Source organism: Manis pentadactyla, chromosome 1, assembly GCF_030020395.1.
Source record: "Manis pentadactyla isolate mManPen7 chromosome 1, mManPen7.hap1, whole genome shotgun sequence".
NCBI classification, from domain to species: domain Eukaryota; kingdom Metazoa; phylum Chordata; class Mammalia; order Pholidota; family Manidae; genus Manis; species Manis pentadactyla.
The window spans coordinates 206,795,642-206,811,911 of record NC_080019.1 but is presented as its reverse complement, the minus strand read 5'-3'; the positions used below and the strand labels follow the sequence as shown (position 1 = coordinate 206,811,911).

General features: G+C 47.5%; 1 protein-coding gene across 8 annotated transcripts in view; it reads right to left on the bottom strand.

Moving 5' to 3' along the window:
- The window catches only part of SRGAP3 (SLIT-ROBO Rho GTPase activating protein 3), a 268,677-nt gene that overhangs the window by 128,104 nt on the left and 124,303 nt on the right, over window positions 1-16,270 (bottom strand). For all 8 annotated transcript variants that reach the window (XR_005023182.2, XM_036877778.2, XM_036877782.2 and 5 more), the window contains exon 2: window positions 14,894-15,086. Coding sequence is in view for 6 of the 8 variants with exons in the window: in XM_036877778.2 (XP_036733673.2) it covers window positions 14,894-15,086 (193 nt within the window). In the remaining 2 variants the exon portion in view is untranslated. The remainder of the gene's footprint in view (window positions 1-14,893; window positions 15,087-16,270) is intronic.

Genomic DNA, 16,270 nt, shown 5'->3' with positions numbered 1-16,270 from the left:
AACATCCATATGGTGATATCTGGGTTAGAGAGACAAATGTGGAAGCCAGCAGCAAGCACTTGGATGATATCGGAAACCTTAGAATGACATGGAACTCTTTACATAAATGTGCACGAGCATGTGGCCGAAGAGGAAAATCCTCAGGAACCTGGCAAGGCTGCGGCTGGAGGGATGAGGTGGAACCAGGCTCCTCCCCTCCCCTGGTTATGCCAAGAGGGCTAGGATGGAGATACCGCACAGCTCACCTCTCTCTGCAGAAGACGCTGCTCCAGGCCTGCCATTCAACAAGGGCCCAGCCCAGCAGACTGCTTGTTCTACTTCCCCCACTTTTTCCCAGCCCCGGCTCCCCTTGTACAGAGCACCTCATTTGTGCACTAAAGGGCTGAGGTGAACAGGGTTGTCCATGGCCGGGGGCAGGGACAGAGTTGACTAGTCTGTGGAAGGCTGCCACCTATCGCCTTGGCTACAGTGAAACCAGGCTCTCACCAAGTCAGAAAGAAGAGGAGGGAGCTGTCCTTGGGACCCAGCACCGTGTAACAGAAAGATGCCAGGACTTGGGGTGGTGTTTGTCTATCTGTGTCACGGACTTCAGCCATATGGCCTCTGTGACTTTTTGTATGTCATTTAACCCCTGGGGCCTGGCTACTCAAATCATATTGTTGAACTTGGAATTAAACACAGCAAGCAGCTCTGTGGTTATTCATTCAGCAGTTCATCTACTCTACACATTCTTTTTTAATACTTCATATGGACCAGGCCGCAGGGCATAATTTTGAGAACAACAGACACTGTTCCTGCCTCCAGGGTTTACAGTCTAGCTGGGGAGGCGACTTTGCTCAAGGAATCCTGCAAATGTGTGCAAAGTTACAATGGCAGAGGAGAGCATGGTGCCAGGAGAGCCTATAATAAGGGGGCCTGGCCTGATTTCAGGGATCACTACAGTGACCCTGAGGAACAGGTCTCAGGCTGGGCTCCAAAGGAAGAGTTGGAGGGAGCTAGGTGAAGGGGTGGGAAAGTGGGCTCAGGGGAGAGGGTCCCAGGCAGAGGGAACAAAAGGGCCAATGATCACTTGGGGGCGAAGAGTTTGGTACATTTAAGGAATCAAATAAAGGCCAGTGTGGCTAGAGCCCAGGAGACAAGGCAGAGGAGGGGACGGGCGCAGGGGCTTGCGGACTCCAGCCAGTGCATCGATCACCATCTTGGTCATCATCTGGATTGTATCAGGACCACAGGAAGAAGCACCCAGGCCATATATGGCAGAGATGGACACAGGTCTTCTCTTTTCAGAGGGTCACTTGTCCCTTTGAAAGCAGGACCCCCTTGACCGGAGACCCTGCCGTCCATGCCAGCAGCCACATTTGCCTGCCACAGCTGCGCTCCTGGAAGACGTCAAAATGAATCCGGGAAGCCGCTCTCTCCTGTGAGGCACATCTTGAGCAGCCTCTCTGCTTTTCCAGTCTTGTATTCCAGCATCTATGCAGCAGGCAGAAGCTGCTGAGCTAAGGTATTATGTGAGAACATTCACATATATATGTATGTATTTTCTATTTTTATGGCCAGAGAACAGCAGTGACAATTTCTGGTGAGTCACAGCTTTCATTCTTTGGCTAGAGGAGCCGGGTATGAGGCTCCAACAGACTGCAGCTAGAGGAGCAAGGCCTTGCCAAGCCGATGAGCTCGGAAGATGAAATCAGCACTGAGCCAGCTTCGCCAGCTTCTCAGCTGGGGGCCGGAAAATTCCACTTAGCAAGCAGAACCCATTTCCAGGCCTGCAGAGCCCCATATTGCAGATGAATCCACTGCCCTGGAATCATGGTCCCTCTGGGAGGGAGGCGAGCTCCTGCAGCTGACACCATCCCCAAGGTGCCAAGTCCCTGCCTCTGGCTTCCTGCCCCCTGCCAGGGCGTTCTTGGGTCTTGCAGTGGGCTTGCTCAGGTGGAAAGCTGCTTCTGAAAAGCACTCCCTCAATTAATCACGGAGCCAAAAAGGTTTGGTTAACCTCTTGCTACCTAAGCTGCCCCAAGCAGGATTTGGAATTCAATGCCTTTGCTCAGAGCATGAATCATTAATTCCACAGTTATTAACTGAATGCCATCTTTTGTGCCAGGCAATGGTAAGCAAAATGAGCCACACTCCCTGATTCATGGACCTTACTGCCCAGCGGGGGCCTCAGGTAACAATCAATTAATTGCATAGGAAATTGCATTGGTGATGGGAGCTCTGAAGGAGAAACACACGGTGCCTTTAGAGTCTATATAATGGGGAGTTACCCCACCGGGGATGGTGGAGGTGGGCATCAGCTGATGATGCTGGTCCTTACTGTCACTGAGACTTAGTAGCTGAGATGTTTTTCCTTAATGAGGTCTCCCCCAATGCCCAGCAGCTTTCTGGTCTCCTGCACAAAACCCTATTTTATTGTCATTACAGTACTACCACACCTGAGGTTTGTTCTGTTCATTTGCTTTTTGTTTCTGGTCTTGGACTCCTTTCAGGCTTACATCTGTCCTGCCCCACCACTGTTTTTCTGGTGCCAGGCTGGCCTATGCCCAGTCAGCTGATTAGGTGAAAAGTGCCCAGAAGGATGAGCTGGGACCAGAAGGATGGGTGGTTTCCACATGACACAGGGATAAGGAAGCATATTTCCAGCAGTAAATGTGAAGGCTCCGTGTGCATGGTCAGCTATGTGTGTGTGGCCAGAGAGCAGAGGGGATGGGACAAGGGGCGGAGACAAGGCTGGAGAGGTTGCGTGAGCTGGGCCTTGACGGGCAGGATGGGCATCTGGGTACAGCAGTGGCTATTGTACACGGGCTGCTGTAACAAAGCACCACAGCGGAGGCCTAACCAGCAGAGATGTATTGTCTCGTATTTCTGCGATCAAGGTACCAGCAAAGTTGGATCCTTCTAGGGGCTGTGAGGGAGGCTGTCCCATACCTTCCCCCAGCTTCTTTGGAGTTCCTGGGCTTGTAGGCACGTCACCCCAGTCACTGTCTTCATGTTCACATGTTTTGCCCGTGTGAGCGTTTGTGTCCAAATTTCCCCTTTTTATAAGGATACCAGTCATGTTGGATTAGGGCTCACCCTAATGTTCATGTTAAGTTGGAAAGATCTTATTTCCAAATAATGTCACATTCTGAGGTACTGGTTAGAACTTCAACATGTGAATTTTTGGAGGATACAATTCAATCCATACTCAGATGCCAGCCCAAGTGGATCAGGAGCCCACAGAGACTTATATGATCACTCAGGCACCTTTCTAGGGGTTCATTAGAGGAGCTAGTGGACTTGTGACCCCAAGGATGAAGTTCAGCCTCAGCAGCCGGCATCCAAGGCCTGTCCAGTCTGCTGCCAGCCCAGCCCCTCTCCCTCATTCCCCTCTCTGCTCACAGAGACCTTCTTCAGGCAGTGGATGAAGCTCTGAGACAGGGATGGGTTTCTTCATTTACCTGTTATTTGCCCCCCAAGGAATCTGAGGCCATTGTACTGAGAGCTGGAGAGAGTGATTTGGGTCCTGGCACTGCTGCTAATTGGCTATGTGATCTTGGGCCTGTCCCTCTACCTCTCAGAGGCTTTACTGTCTCATACATCAAATAGGCAGGTGAGTGCCTGTGTGGCCAGCGAGGGCCTTTCAGATCTCTCTGACAACATTGATTTATTTTCCAAAACCAAAATGCATACACATGATCTGACAATGGACTTTTTTGTTCCTGCTTTCCCAGCTTACTTATTTGAAAAGCCTGACATGAAGCACAAAATTGAGAACAGTAATCAGCTGTTATCTACCCTTTTAGCATTTATCTTCCGTGACAGAGAAGTGAGGCTGCTGACATCTGGGAACAGGGGTAGCGCTTCCTGGGTCCTGTGCATTCCTGCTCAGCATCTTTGCACCTTCTGTCTTTGCTCACTTGGAATGCTGTCCCCTGTTCTTTCCATGCAGCAAAATCCCACTCTTCAAGGTCTGGTTCAAAAGGTTTTTCCTTCGGGATTATCTGAGATCCATAGAATGTTCTGTCTGAACCACTCATTTGTTACTTCCCACATAGTTACTCCCAGATGACACCTTTTATGTTGTTACTTAACTCATCTCCTCAATTGCCAGTCACATGGTGGGGTTTGTTTCATCACTTTTCTATGAGCCCCTTGAAGGCAGGAACAATGCCTTTTATTTCCATGTATCCTTCCATAGTCCTTGGCAGAATCCAATTCATTCATTCATTCACTCACTTTTCTAATGTTTTTTTTTTCTTTTTTGAGTATCTGCTATGTGCTAGGCACTGTCTAGTCACACGGGATTAAAAAGATGACTAGATGTGCCTTGAGAAGGCTCCCAATCTATTAGATGAAATTAAGACAAACCAAGAATTATTATGGTAACTAACTGGTCAGAATACCTTTAGTTGAAGTGACAGAAATACTTCAGACTGCCTTAAGCAAAAATGATGGTAGCAGCAGGAGGAAAAAATTAAAGGATCTAAAACTTTAATAAAAAAATGTAAAGGAACAGGAGGTAGCTGGCCTCAGGCACAGACGGATACAGGGGCTCAAAGGATGTCATTCGGACTTGGTCTTCCTCTCTCCATCTCTTGGCTCCACTTTCCTCTCTATCTGTGTTGGCTTCAGTCTCAGTCAGGCCCTCTCCAGACCAAAAACACCCTGACCTAGTAATCCCAAAAGAAAGAGAGCTTTCACCTAGCTGTTCCATTGAAGGCCTGGAACTGCATCTCATCAGATTAAAGCTCCGTGGCCAAGATGATGCGATGCTGCTCACAGATCTACCACTGCTCAGGGATGATTTCCCAGGGAAAAATCTAGATATTGTTACCAAAAGAAGTGGGGAGAGATGCTGAGCAGGGAAGAGTAACAGATGGCTACTATGTCATGCTGTGGCAGGAATGGGATCCCAGGGGAGGGAGGGAGGGAGTGGTTAATTCTGCCTCAGGGTAGAGAGAGAGTGGCAGGAACATTTGCACTGGGCCTTGAAGTAAACATAAGAGTTTTCCAGGTGGAAGGGGCAAAGATGGGAGCATCCTGCAGGCAGAGAGAAGTCTGAGTGTGAAGCTATGAAGTCAGACAGGACATGGGTTGTTCTATCTGACTACGGCAGGGGTGAGGGAGACTGCAATGGAAGCAGAAGCATTTGGGGCAGGAAGGGAGAAGCCAGGATAAACGAAGGAATGAGCCTGAATGAAGGTTTTAAGCAGGCCAGTGACATGCTCACTGAGGCAGGAAGGCCAAGTGGGAAGCAGGGCAGCTGTCTGGGTTAGGGGAGAATGTCAACATGGGGCTTTGCTTGGACCCGTCTCACGGCGGACGGTTAGTGTTAGGCTTCAGGGCACGGGAGCCAGTTGAAATCCACTGACTTAGAAGCTGCCCTTGGCTGATGCCAGCCCTGAGTCAGAGTAATTCTGAAGGGTTTCATTGGGTCACCTGGCTGAGGCAGGTTCTGCTGAGCCACCTGTGGTGCTGTGGAGTCAAAGGATGGGGTTTAAATACTAGTTCTACCTGTCACCAGCTGGGTGAACTTGAGGAGTTAGACCTTTTCTTTCTTTACATGTAAAACAGGGTTGATAACACCTACCTCACAGTGACACCTTTATGATTAAATGAGGTAATTCATGGGACATTCTTAGCATCAAATCCAGCATATAATAATAATTATTATTGTCATCGCTGTTATTACTGCCATCACCTCACTGGATTATTGGGAAAATCCAATGACTGATAAATGTAGATAAAAGGTCTCATGGCAGGATTTATATCAATGCTGTTTTTCCCACTTCTGCTACTGCAAACTTTTATGTTTACTTCAAGGCCCAGTGCAAATGCTCCTATGATTCCTCCTCCACCCTCTGGCAGAATTACTCACTCACTGATTCCTCCCTTACACCTCACCCCCTGAGTCTGGTGTCCAGCAGCAACTCTGAGCTCCCATGGACTTGCTGAATGTATTCTTGATATCTCATTAGACAATGCCCGGCCAACCTCATCTTCTCTTTCCTTGCAAACCCCTTTTGCCTTGGTTTATCCACTTGCAAAATGGGTGTACCATTGTATGTGCAATGTTAGGAGGAGCCCTGAGTCCCGGCTCCTCCTCCAGATGGTTCCTTCGGTGACTACCCGGGGATTCTAAGCCAGGGCTCCCCCTAGCTGGCCTTCAGGTCCCTTGCCTCAGGTGGGCATGACGACACCTTCCAAGACTCCTCTAACATCACCAGGATTCTTGGGAGGATTTAAGCAGCTAAAAGCTGGGAGGCACTTTGCAAAGTATAAGGTAGCTGCATAATTTTCAAAGGACATTATTTTCCTATTTGCTTAATAGAACTAGTCAAAACTAAACCCCTGCATATTACTGCTTTATTTCAACATCTATTTTTCATTTTAGAATAAAATTTAAATATGTACATATATATGCATATGTGTATCAAGCCTATCATACACAAATAAATCACATCCTGGTTAATACTTTGGAAGATGCTGATTATAGTCTGTGAGGATGCCGGAAAGCCTGGTGTTGGGGCCAGAAGGAAAAATTAGAAGGAGAAAAAGGGTCTGTAGCTATTACAAAGACAATTCTTCGGGCTGAGCCTCCTGCCTTAAATATCCCTCAGCAATGAAAACAGGAAGGTGGAAGATGGAGAAGGTAGCGCAGAAAGATGTTGACTTTCTTGGGGGAGCTGGAAGTCTTATGCAGGCTTCAGATTTTTGCCATTCCTGCAAACCCACCATACTTAATACCTCCCTGTTAAATGTCTATTTTTTCTTGAATGATTTTCTTTTCAAAGGACTTTCCCTAGTTTTAGTTAAAATAAAATAAAATAGAAACAAACAGCATCATTTGCCACAAATAGAAGATAACTGAAAAAGTAAGTTAAAGGAAAACAAAACAGCATTATTCAATCATAGGCAGATACTGATGTTAAGAAGGAGATTAGAGAGGCATTAGCAACACACTAATACCAAACTGAGCCTTTCTTCTTGAGCTAACCATGAAGACTAAAAGAGAATTGAAACGATAATTCAATATGTATGGTGCTATCAGGGATCCCTCCTCATTCTGAGAAACATTGATCTGGTCTGACCATCCATCATGTTACCAAAATGCTCACCGCAAATACCTGCCTTTGTGTACATGCTTCCATGTATTGGGAACTCACACCCCGAGGCAGCCCTTCCCTTGCTGACAGCTCTGGGTGCTGGAATGTTGTCAAGGTTGAGCTGAGGTCTGCTTCTCTGGAAATGCTATCCTTGAACCTCCCCTCTGTCCTTTCTCTAGCCATTCAGAAGAAGTCTGTTTCCTTCATGTGTTTGAAGAAAGCATTTGGTAATATCTTGGTTTTTTCAGTTATTCATTCAAAAAAAACTTCTATTATAGTTGAGAGACAGACAGAGAGACTAGAAATGGCCCCTTGTCTTCAAGCAGCTAACAAACTAAAGTGAGAGAACCAGACATATGAACTGGATCATTTCTTGAAAATCTGACCCAAGCCCCATGACAGTGACACAGAGATCACTGTGGGAGGCCAGAGGAGAAGCTGACTATGGGCCTGGAATCAATAGCAGGGGCTTCCCAGAGGAAGTGAGCCCTGGGCTGGGTTGAACAGGAGCTGACCAGGAAAAGAAGAGGGAACCACTGATGCCTGTATATGGAGAATGTGGTTTAGACTGATGGGTGACTGAGAAAACCTAAGCCAGCCCAGAGAGGTGAGAGGACATACCTAAAGCCATGCGGCTAGAAGCAGTTTTGCATTTTGCAGCCAGATAAGCCAAGGTTAGAATTCTAGCTCTGCCACTTACCTGCTTTAGCTGTATCCCCCTGGACAAATTACTTAATTTCTCAAAAAACTCTGTATTTAACTACAAAGATGGAGATAAGTACCAGCCTCCAAGGTCAAATGAGACAATGCGTATAAAACATGAGTAGAGCATTTGGCACACGGTAATGTGGATGTGGTGGGTTATTTGAGAGATTAAACAACCTGCACAGCACAGGCCCCAGTGATCAGGAAGAAGCCAGCTTGCAGCCTGTACTGAGAGAACTGCAGCTCTGGAGAGCATTGCCATGAACCATTCCTAGTGTGAGAGTAGTCATAATAATAGTAGTAGCTATGAATGGAGACAGGGCCCCCACGTGAAGGGCCTCCCCCATTGTCCCCACTTCATTCTAAACAAACCTTTTCATTCTGAATACTTTGCACATTTATAGGCTCGATTTAACCACCATAAATGTGCTTCCCTGCTTAGTATTCACCTGGAAGGCAAAGTCTAAATTATAGCATCTTTTTAGGGAAATACAACAACTGTAAAAGAACTGTGATGCTGTACCCACCCAAAAGAAGCCTTTTCTTGGCAATCAGGTTAGTTGCTCCCGGGAATCCTCCCTCCCAACTGCTCTGTGAAGAGAGTCTTCAAACCTCCTTTGCCTAGAATATTAGGCATTATTCATTAGATAGCCAAGTGCCTCCTAGCTCTTTCCAAAATCTGACTTTCCCCATTTCAAACACATTTGATTAGAATTCCCTATTGTTTTTTTTTCCACAGCTGTCCAAATAGCAACAAGCAGCACTTAACCTTCTGGAGGGAGCATTTTCTGTCCCCTGGAAGGTGAATGGTAGCACAAACTGAAAGAGTCAGAAGAGAAGGGGGCTTGTCACCTCACACACAGTGCACTATTTGCGTTCAGGGCCAATATCCAGACTGTAATCTGGCGATAGGATAGAACGGGGCTTTTCAAACTGGGTCCCAAGGATTGCTGGTTTTGTGACATATTAATCAGTATTATGCAGGAGAGAGAATTCTGTGGCCAAACAGCTTTCAGAAAGAAGTTAACAGGCTTATTTACTGCAAAAGTGAGGGCATTCCATATCCTAATGTGTGTCAGCAATCTCTAAGAAGGGGTACGGAGTGTGCAGTCATTCTCAACTCCATTCATTCTCAAAGCAGTCATCTCAAAGCATTGGCATTTTAGAAAACATGTCTCTGGAGGAAGAAACAAATCTTAGTCCCAGACCTCTGGCTTCCCAGGACCACCCAACTTATTTGAAGGCCATCTGCCTGCCCCAGAAGACACATTTTAAGCCCCGCATGCCACTTTCCATGTCATGCTCCTGGTCAGGAAGGGCTCCCAGCTCCAGGCCCTGAAAAGGACAAGCCAAGGCCAGGCTGGGCCAGGCTGGAGAAGGGCAGTGGGCTATGGATTGTTCACTGGGGAAGAGGAGGGCTCTAGCAGGCTAGCACAGTCTGAATGTCAGTTGTAAACAATTTATCATCTAAAAAATCATCACACTGGGTGACTCTTACACATGAAAGGTCATCAGAATCCCCTGGAGGGCTTGTTAAAACACAGATTGTTGGGCCCCACCCCCAGAGTTTCTCTCAGTGGGTCTGGGTGGGGGATACCCCAGATTCTGCATTTCTGACAAATGTCTATGTGATGCCTACGCTTCTTGCGAGGACCACATGTTGTAAACTGGTGCTCCAGCCTTCTGTGATCCTGAGTCCTCAGTCAAGGAGAGCACTGTAAAGTCCACACTCTCTCTTCTCATCAACACCGTACCAGGTACCAGGCACAGGCGCAGGGGACCCTTCACCCAGATAGCCTCAACAAGCTCCTAAGAGAGCCAGAAGATAAATGTCCCCTTCCCTGCCTACCACCAGCCCAACTCACAGCAAATCTAATTACCACTTAACCTTCATTCAATCATCAACAAACATTTAGTGAGTGCCAACCACCCACCCTCTCTGCCATCCTAGAGCTCATAGACCACTGGTTGTCAAAAGGGGGACAGACAAGAAAACAGCTGATTACAGCACAAGGTGGCAGCTTTCACCTCACCCCATCTCATGTCCTTTCGTCTCAAGCCAGAAACGGGGGACAGCCTTGATTCTGCTCTTTTCCTCAGTTCTAGCCCCGGGAGATGTCCCAGCATCTGTCCACTCCTCCTCATCTGCTCTGCTAGCACCCTGGCAACCATCATCACCTGCTTGGAGGGCACTACTGCCACCCACCTCCTCAGGTCCACTCCTGCCCTCTCCAGGGGGATTAAAAATAAAAACCAGATCATGTGACTCTATAGTTACGATGTCTTGGTGGCTTCCCACTGACACACTAGTTCCAGCCCCATTGGCCTGCATTCTCTTCACACTGCCCCATGGCTGCTCCTTCTCAGGTTTCTACTCAAACGCCTCTTCCTTCAGAAGCTGGCCCTGAATACTGTTCTAGCTCAGTATGGAGGCTTAAAGAGGGCTGCAAGTCCACAGACAGTCTTCCAATAACAGGAGGGCTTTATTTCCTGTCTCCTTGAAGCTGAACTAAGGCTGAGAGGGTGATGTTATGCCAGTTTCAGGCCCAGACTTCGAGAAGACTACAGCTTGCCCATTCCTCTGTCAGGGCCCTGACCTACGATGTCTGAAGTCTGACATCCTGCTGAAGTGCCAGGTAGAGAAGCCCTGAAGCCTTAAGGAGAGACAGGCAGCCCAGCTGAGTCAAACTGTAGAGCTGTCCCCACCCAGCGGCAGGCACAGGCCAGCCACTGGCTGAATATCACTGGGTGATCCCAGTTGATGCCACATAAGACAGAGAGGAGAGAAAACCTCCCAGGTTAGCATTCACTAAATCATGAGATATGGTAAGTTTTAGGGTTACTGCTATTACACAGAATAAAAAATGAGAATATTTTGCATTATATTTATTTTCATCATAGCAATTATTTGATGATATTCTTTCTTTTATTTGTTTTTTTAATGTTTTTTCCATCTCTCTTTTCCACTAAATGGTAAATTCCACCATGGCAGGAACCAAGTCTATCTTGTTCACCAGTGTAATCAGGGCCTGGCACATGGCAGGTGCTCAATAACTACTGGCTGAATAAGCAAACCAGCAAGTAAAGAATATTATGTGCCGTAGAGGAAGCACCAGGTCAGACTCAAGGACACTTGCAAAGGAAACGACATCTAAATGCTGAGGCCTGAAGAGCAAGCAGGTGTCAGGGTTCAAAGAGCACGGCCACAGGGACTGGGTGCCTGCCCCAACCACAAAAACTACAGGCATGCCCCAAGCTGTGTGCTTGTCTCTTATAAGGAAGGACAGTTCCTGAGAACAGGGACTGTGTCTCATTGATCTTTGTGTTTCAGCACGGAGCACAGTCCAGGAAATAAGAGGTCCTCAGTATATACACTTCAAATAAATGAATCGATGCTGCTTCTTGGAGAGAGAAGTCCAAGCTGGAAATCAGGAGCCCTAGGTTTTCTCACTCAACAGCTCACTGTGTGTCCTTTGTAAAATAAGCCACTCAGTCTGTCTGGTGCTCAGTTGGCTTGAGATAAAACCACTGGCTCCCCCTCTACTTCTCTGGGTTATCATCAGGATTACAAGGGAGCAAAGACCTCTGAGTGCTTGGAAAAAAGGTGTTAGAATAGCAATACATGGTAACAGAAAAGAAACGTGTGTCAGCATTGTTCTCTAAATGTTCAACCTGCCCCAGGTAAACCCTCAGAGCCATCATTTGAGCCTTTCTTTGAATCTTGGGCCACACGAAACTCAGCCCAGGTGAGTCTAGCCTCAACAGCACCTTCTGGCCAGCGGTAAACTTTTGGATTGCCCAGGTAGGCAGGGAGCAGCTAGGGCCTTGGAGAGACGTGGCCCGTGGAGCAAAAGGAGGGGCACAGGACTTAGAACCAAGAGACCTGAGCTCTTGCTGTGGACTGAATGTTTGTGTCCCCACAGAAGCCATATGTGGAAATCCAACACCCAGTGTGACGGTGAGGGGCCTGTGGCAGGTAATTAGGATCAGGTGAGGTCATGAGGGTGAAGTGCTCATGAATGGAATTAGTTCCCTTGAAAGAGTCGTGAGAGAGCGAGCTTGCCTCCTCTCTCGCTCTCCACCACGTGAGGACAGTGAGAATCAAGTCTGCAAGCTGCCAGGGGGCTGTCACCAGACCTGACCAGGCCGGCGCCCTGATCTCAGACTTCCAACTTCCCGAACCATAAGAAATAAATTTCTATTTATAAGCCACCCAGTCATGGTACTTTATTTAATAGCCAAATGAACGAACACAGTTCCCATCCCAGTTCTGCCCCTACTTTGCTGTGATATTTTGTATAAATCAATTCCCTCTCTGAACCAAATCTCTCAGCCAGAGTGGACTTTATAGACCAAGTAAATCCCCTCCCGTTCTTCCTCCCTCCCTCCCTTCTTCCTACTTATTCACAAACCCCCAGCACTGGGCTCATGGCAGCGAGAATAAAATAACAAGACCTGGGCCCTGCCCTCAAGGCCCCGAGAGGCTACCTGACAGACAGATGGACACTTAAATAAAGTATCTGCAAGAGGAAAGCCAGGATGAAAACCACAGAGCACAGCACAGACCCTGTTTGCTGAGCTCCAAAAATGAGGCAGCCAGGGACCCCAATTGGCCCTGGGGTCAAAGGGCAAGCCCAGGCATTCCCTAGAGATTCCTGCTTCCAAAAGCTACTGGGGGCTCTGCTAACATATTAGCATTGTGCAGAGGGCCTGTGTCAGCTGCACCAGCCTTAGCCCACACCCTAATTAGACTTTCATAGTGTGTCAAGCAGCCTGCTTGGCCCGACTGCCAGCTGGGGCTTCTGTTCCATCTGGTGGCTTTGGTTAATGACCCCTTGAGAAGCTGGCAGAGCTCATTACAGGCAATGCAAGGGAATAGGGGACCCCTGCCCAGGCCCCCCGCCCCAATCCCCTGCCTTTCCCCTATCCCCCGTGTTCATACCAAAAATAGGAAGGAAAGAAGGCACAGGAGCTAAGGCTGTGGTCTGACCATATAGCCCTGGATGGCTCCAGTGACAGCTTAGCCAGAGGCGTGGGTTTCTGTGTGTGTGTGCGTGCAGGCATATCTGTGGTTTCAGGAGCATGTCCAGATTCCGTGGCTGCTCTCAGTCTGCACTCAGGCCCTTCCTTACTTTTCTCAGCACACACAGGAGGCAGAACAGAGTGACAGTTTAAATCTGTCTCTTTCCAATGACTGGTCCATAGACATGTCTGGACATGTTACTTTCTCAGAGCTTCTCTGCCCTCATCTTTAAGATGGGGTAGTAATAGTCACCCGGCACAAACTCAAAAGTTTAAAAAATTGCTGTTATTATTATTATTAAAAGATAAACAAGAAAAGGCACCAAAATGTGAGCAATATTTGCTTCCAAGTGGCAGGACTATATAAGTGATTTTTTTCTCCTTCTCCTCTATATTTTCTAAAGTATATACAATGAGCATTTTACTTTCATTATCTGAAAAAAAAACACAAATTTTTTTTCCAAAAAACACATCAGAAAAGTGACATGATGTGTATGAAAGGGCCTAGACAGTGTCTGGGAGGAAGTTATTAGAAGAAGCTCCTTCCTGCAGTGAAAAGTTTGACTAGAAGAGATTGGGTGGAAAAACAAGCACGGTATTTACAAAGGTGCAATAAACTTTTGCCCTTTAATAAAGCAATTTCTTATCCCCAAATGTCAAGAGAAGAAAAAGCATAAAAGTGAGATTTCAAATGCTGAGGCACACACTAAGGAAGATGTTTGGGGGGGGCTGGAGGAAGAGTGCTCCTTAGCCAAAGGAATGCAGCCATTAGAGAGGAAGGGGGAAGCAACTCAGTGTCCATCCGCAGATGAACGGTAAATAAAATGTGGTCCCTGCACATGATGGAATATTATTCAGCCTTCAAAAGGAATACAAGCTACCCCATGGGGAACCTTGAGGACACTATGCTCAGTGAAATTAGCCAGTCACAGACAGATGCTGGATGATGTCACTCACTTGAGGTCCCCAGAGTGGTCAGATTCACAGAGACAGAAAGCAAAGTGGGGTGACCAGGGGTTAGAGGGAGGGAAGAAATGGGGAGCTAGTGTTTAATGGGGACAGAGTTTCAGTTTTACAAGATGAAAAGAATTATGGGAATGGATGGTGGTGATGGTTGCACAACCTTGTAAATGTACTTAACATCACATAAATGTGCATTTAAAAATTATTAAGACGGTAAATTTTGTTATATGTATTCTACCATAATTTTTTAACATATTAAACAGGATCAGACCCAAGGAAGGAGGAGAAGATCAGGTGGGTTACAGCAAGTTGCTGGTCTCCTGGGGCTGAGGGCCGTTCGCAGTAAAGATAACCAGTGCAGGAGGGAACCTCAGGGAGCCTGGTGCCACTCTACAGACAGCTCGGGGTGAATGCAGTCTGGGTGAGGCTGCCGCCTCCCACCTGCGCTTAGCTGGCTGGCCCTGCAGGTTCTGAGTGTAGAAGGTTTTGCAGCTAGAGGACTCAGAGCCCACCACATCAGTGCCAGCAGGGTCCCGAACTCCCCAAACTCAGAGTTCGGTGTGAGAAATTAAGTCTTGGAGGGTTGTGCATTGCAAATAAGTACATAAGGCAGGAAAAGAGCCTGGACTGGTTCACCAGGGGAATAAGGAAGAGAAAAGCTCTGAGCATCAGTTCCATGGAGAAGAAATTGTGAGGTCACTGTGCTGAAGGAGTTCAGAAGTGGACTGGTTGCTCCCCAGGTAAAAGAGAAATGAGTAGGGTGAGGATGTCCTGATAGGGGCCAGCGTGTCACCTTGGTCCAAATGGAGGCTAGCGCGTGCCGGTGCTTCCTATGATAGTAACAACAGCAGCAACGATTTCTTGAGCACTTACTGTCTGTGACAGGCACTCTTCTTGGGTTACTCATTAATTCTTTAGAGCATTGTTATGAATAGGAACTATTTCTACCTTCACTTTACAACTGAGGAAGTCAGGTTTGGGGGTGTAAGTAACTGCAGATCCAGGGCCTTAAAAGCACGCCTGTCTCCAGCGAGTCTTTTTATGTTTTCCCCTTTGCCTTCAACTCCCAGCCCCACTGCTTCCCATCGCCCAGACCACTAGCCCCTTCTCACTTGAACTGGTGCTCCCGGGAGCTGCGGATCTTGGAGGAGAACCGCTCAGCCAGCTTCTCCAGGCTGCGGGAGTACTCCAACTCAATCTCTGCTTTCCGGCGGAAGAACTCCTGGAGGTCCTGTAGCAGCTGCAGCCGCGACTCAGACTGCTGCTCCAAGCATTTGAACTGCTCTACCAGCTGCGTGCGGATCTCTGCAGGGAGAGACGAGCGGCAATGGCGTTAGGCTGGTGGTGGTAGGGACAGCAGTGGGACCCTCCCAGCTGACCCAGTGCCATCAGCCAGGCACTGTAATGCCAGCTGCCTCCTCCCCTCCACCTCACCACCCACAGCCTCTCTAGGCATTGGCACAAAGATCTGGCACATGCTAGTTTTTGCCACACACTCTAACCCAGTGTTTCCCAAAGTTGAATCATTGCATACCACCACCTTTAATTTTGCCATATCCACATGCTACCAGCATTATTATTTGTTTCCATATGACCTAGTACATTGTTTCACTTTTCATACAGAAATGAACTTATTAAAAGTGTTTACATTACCACAATAAGGGGAAAACTAGGACCACTTGCCATCCTGGTACAAAGAAAATGAATTCCGCGATAAAAATTTTGTAAAATCTCTCTGAAGACTATTGCTTACAAAAGGCCCTAAACCTAAGCTGTTTGCTCTCTACCAATAAACAGAAAATGGGAACATGAGAGATATTAAAGAAAGACTTTCTCCAGATGTGGTCAGGACTGAAAAAGGGCTGAGATGGGGATGTCATTCGCTCTTGGGTTACAGTGTTATTTAAGGCCATGACAGTGTTCCACCTTGAATGAACTTGAGCTCCATGCATAAATATCTCAGGTACCCCTAGAGGAATGTTGCCCCAAACTTGCTGTCAGGAAACACTGACAACAAACCACTCTGTGCAACGATAGCAAAAGTTCAAAAGCTGGTGCTTGGAGATAAAAATCATAGCTGAATCCCAACAATCACAGCCAATCTCCTCTTCTAGCCTGGAATGCTGTCACTGCTGCCATCTCCATGCACTAAACTCCTTCTCAGCCATCCCACAAGCTGCTCAACAGATCGGTCCCCCTAAAGCACTCTGCACACACCAGCCCCTTGCTCAAAACATAACATGAGCCCCACCCCCTGCCTGAGGATTAAGTCCAACTCCTCAGTATGGGATTCAAGTCCATCCACCATCCAGCCACAAACTTTACATCTTGGACTTTACCCCCAGTAGACTCTCTGAATCATTCAAACCCATTCTTCAAGAGTGTAATTCCACGTGTGTCAATGGGACTGTCTGAAATGCTGACCAGTGCCACCTCAGCATCCTTCAGAGAAGTGGTCTTCAAAGGGGGTAGACCTATCCTGGGACACA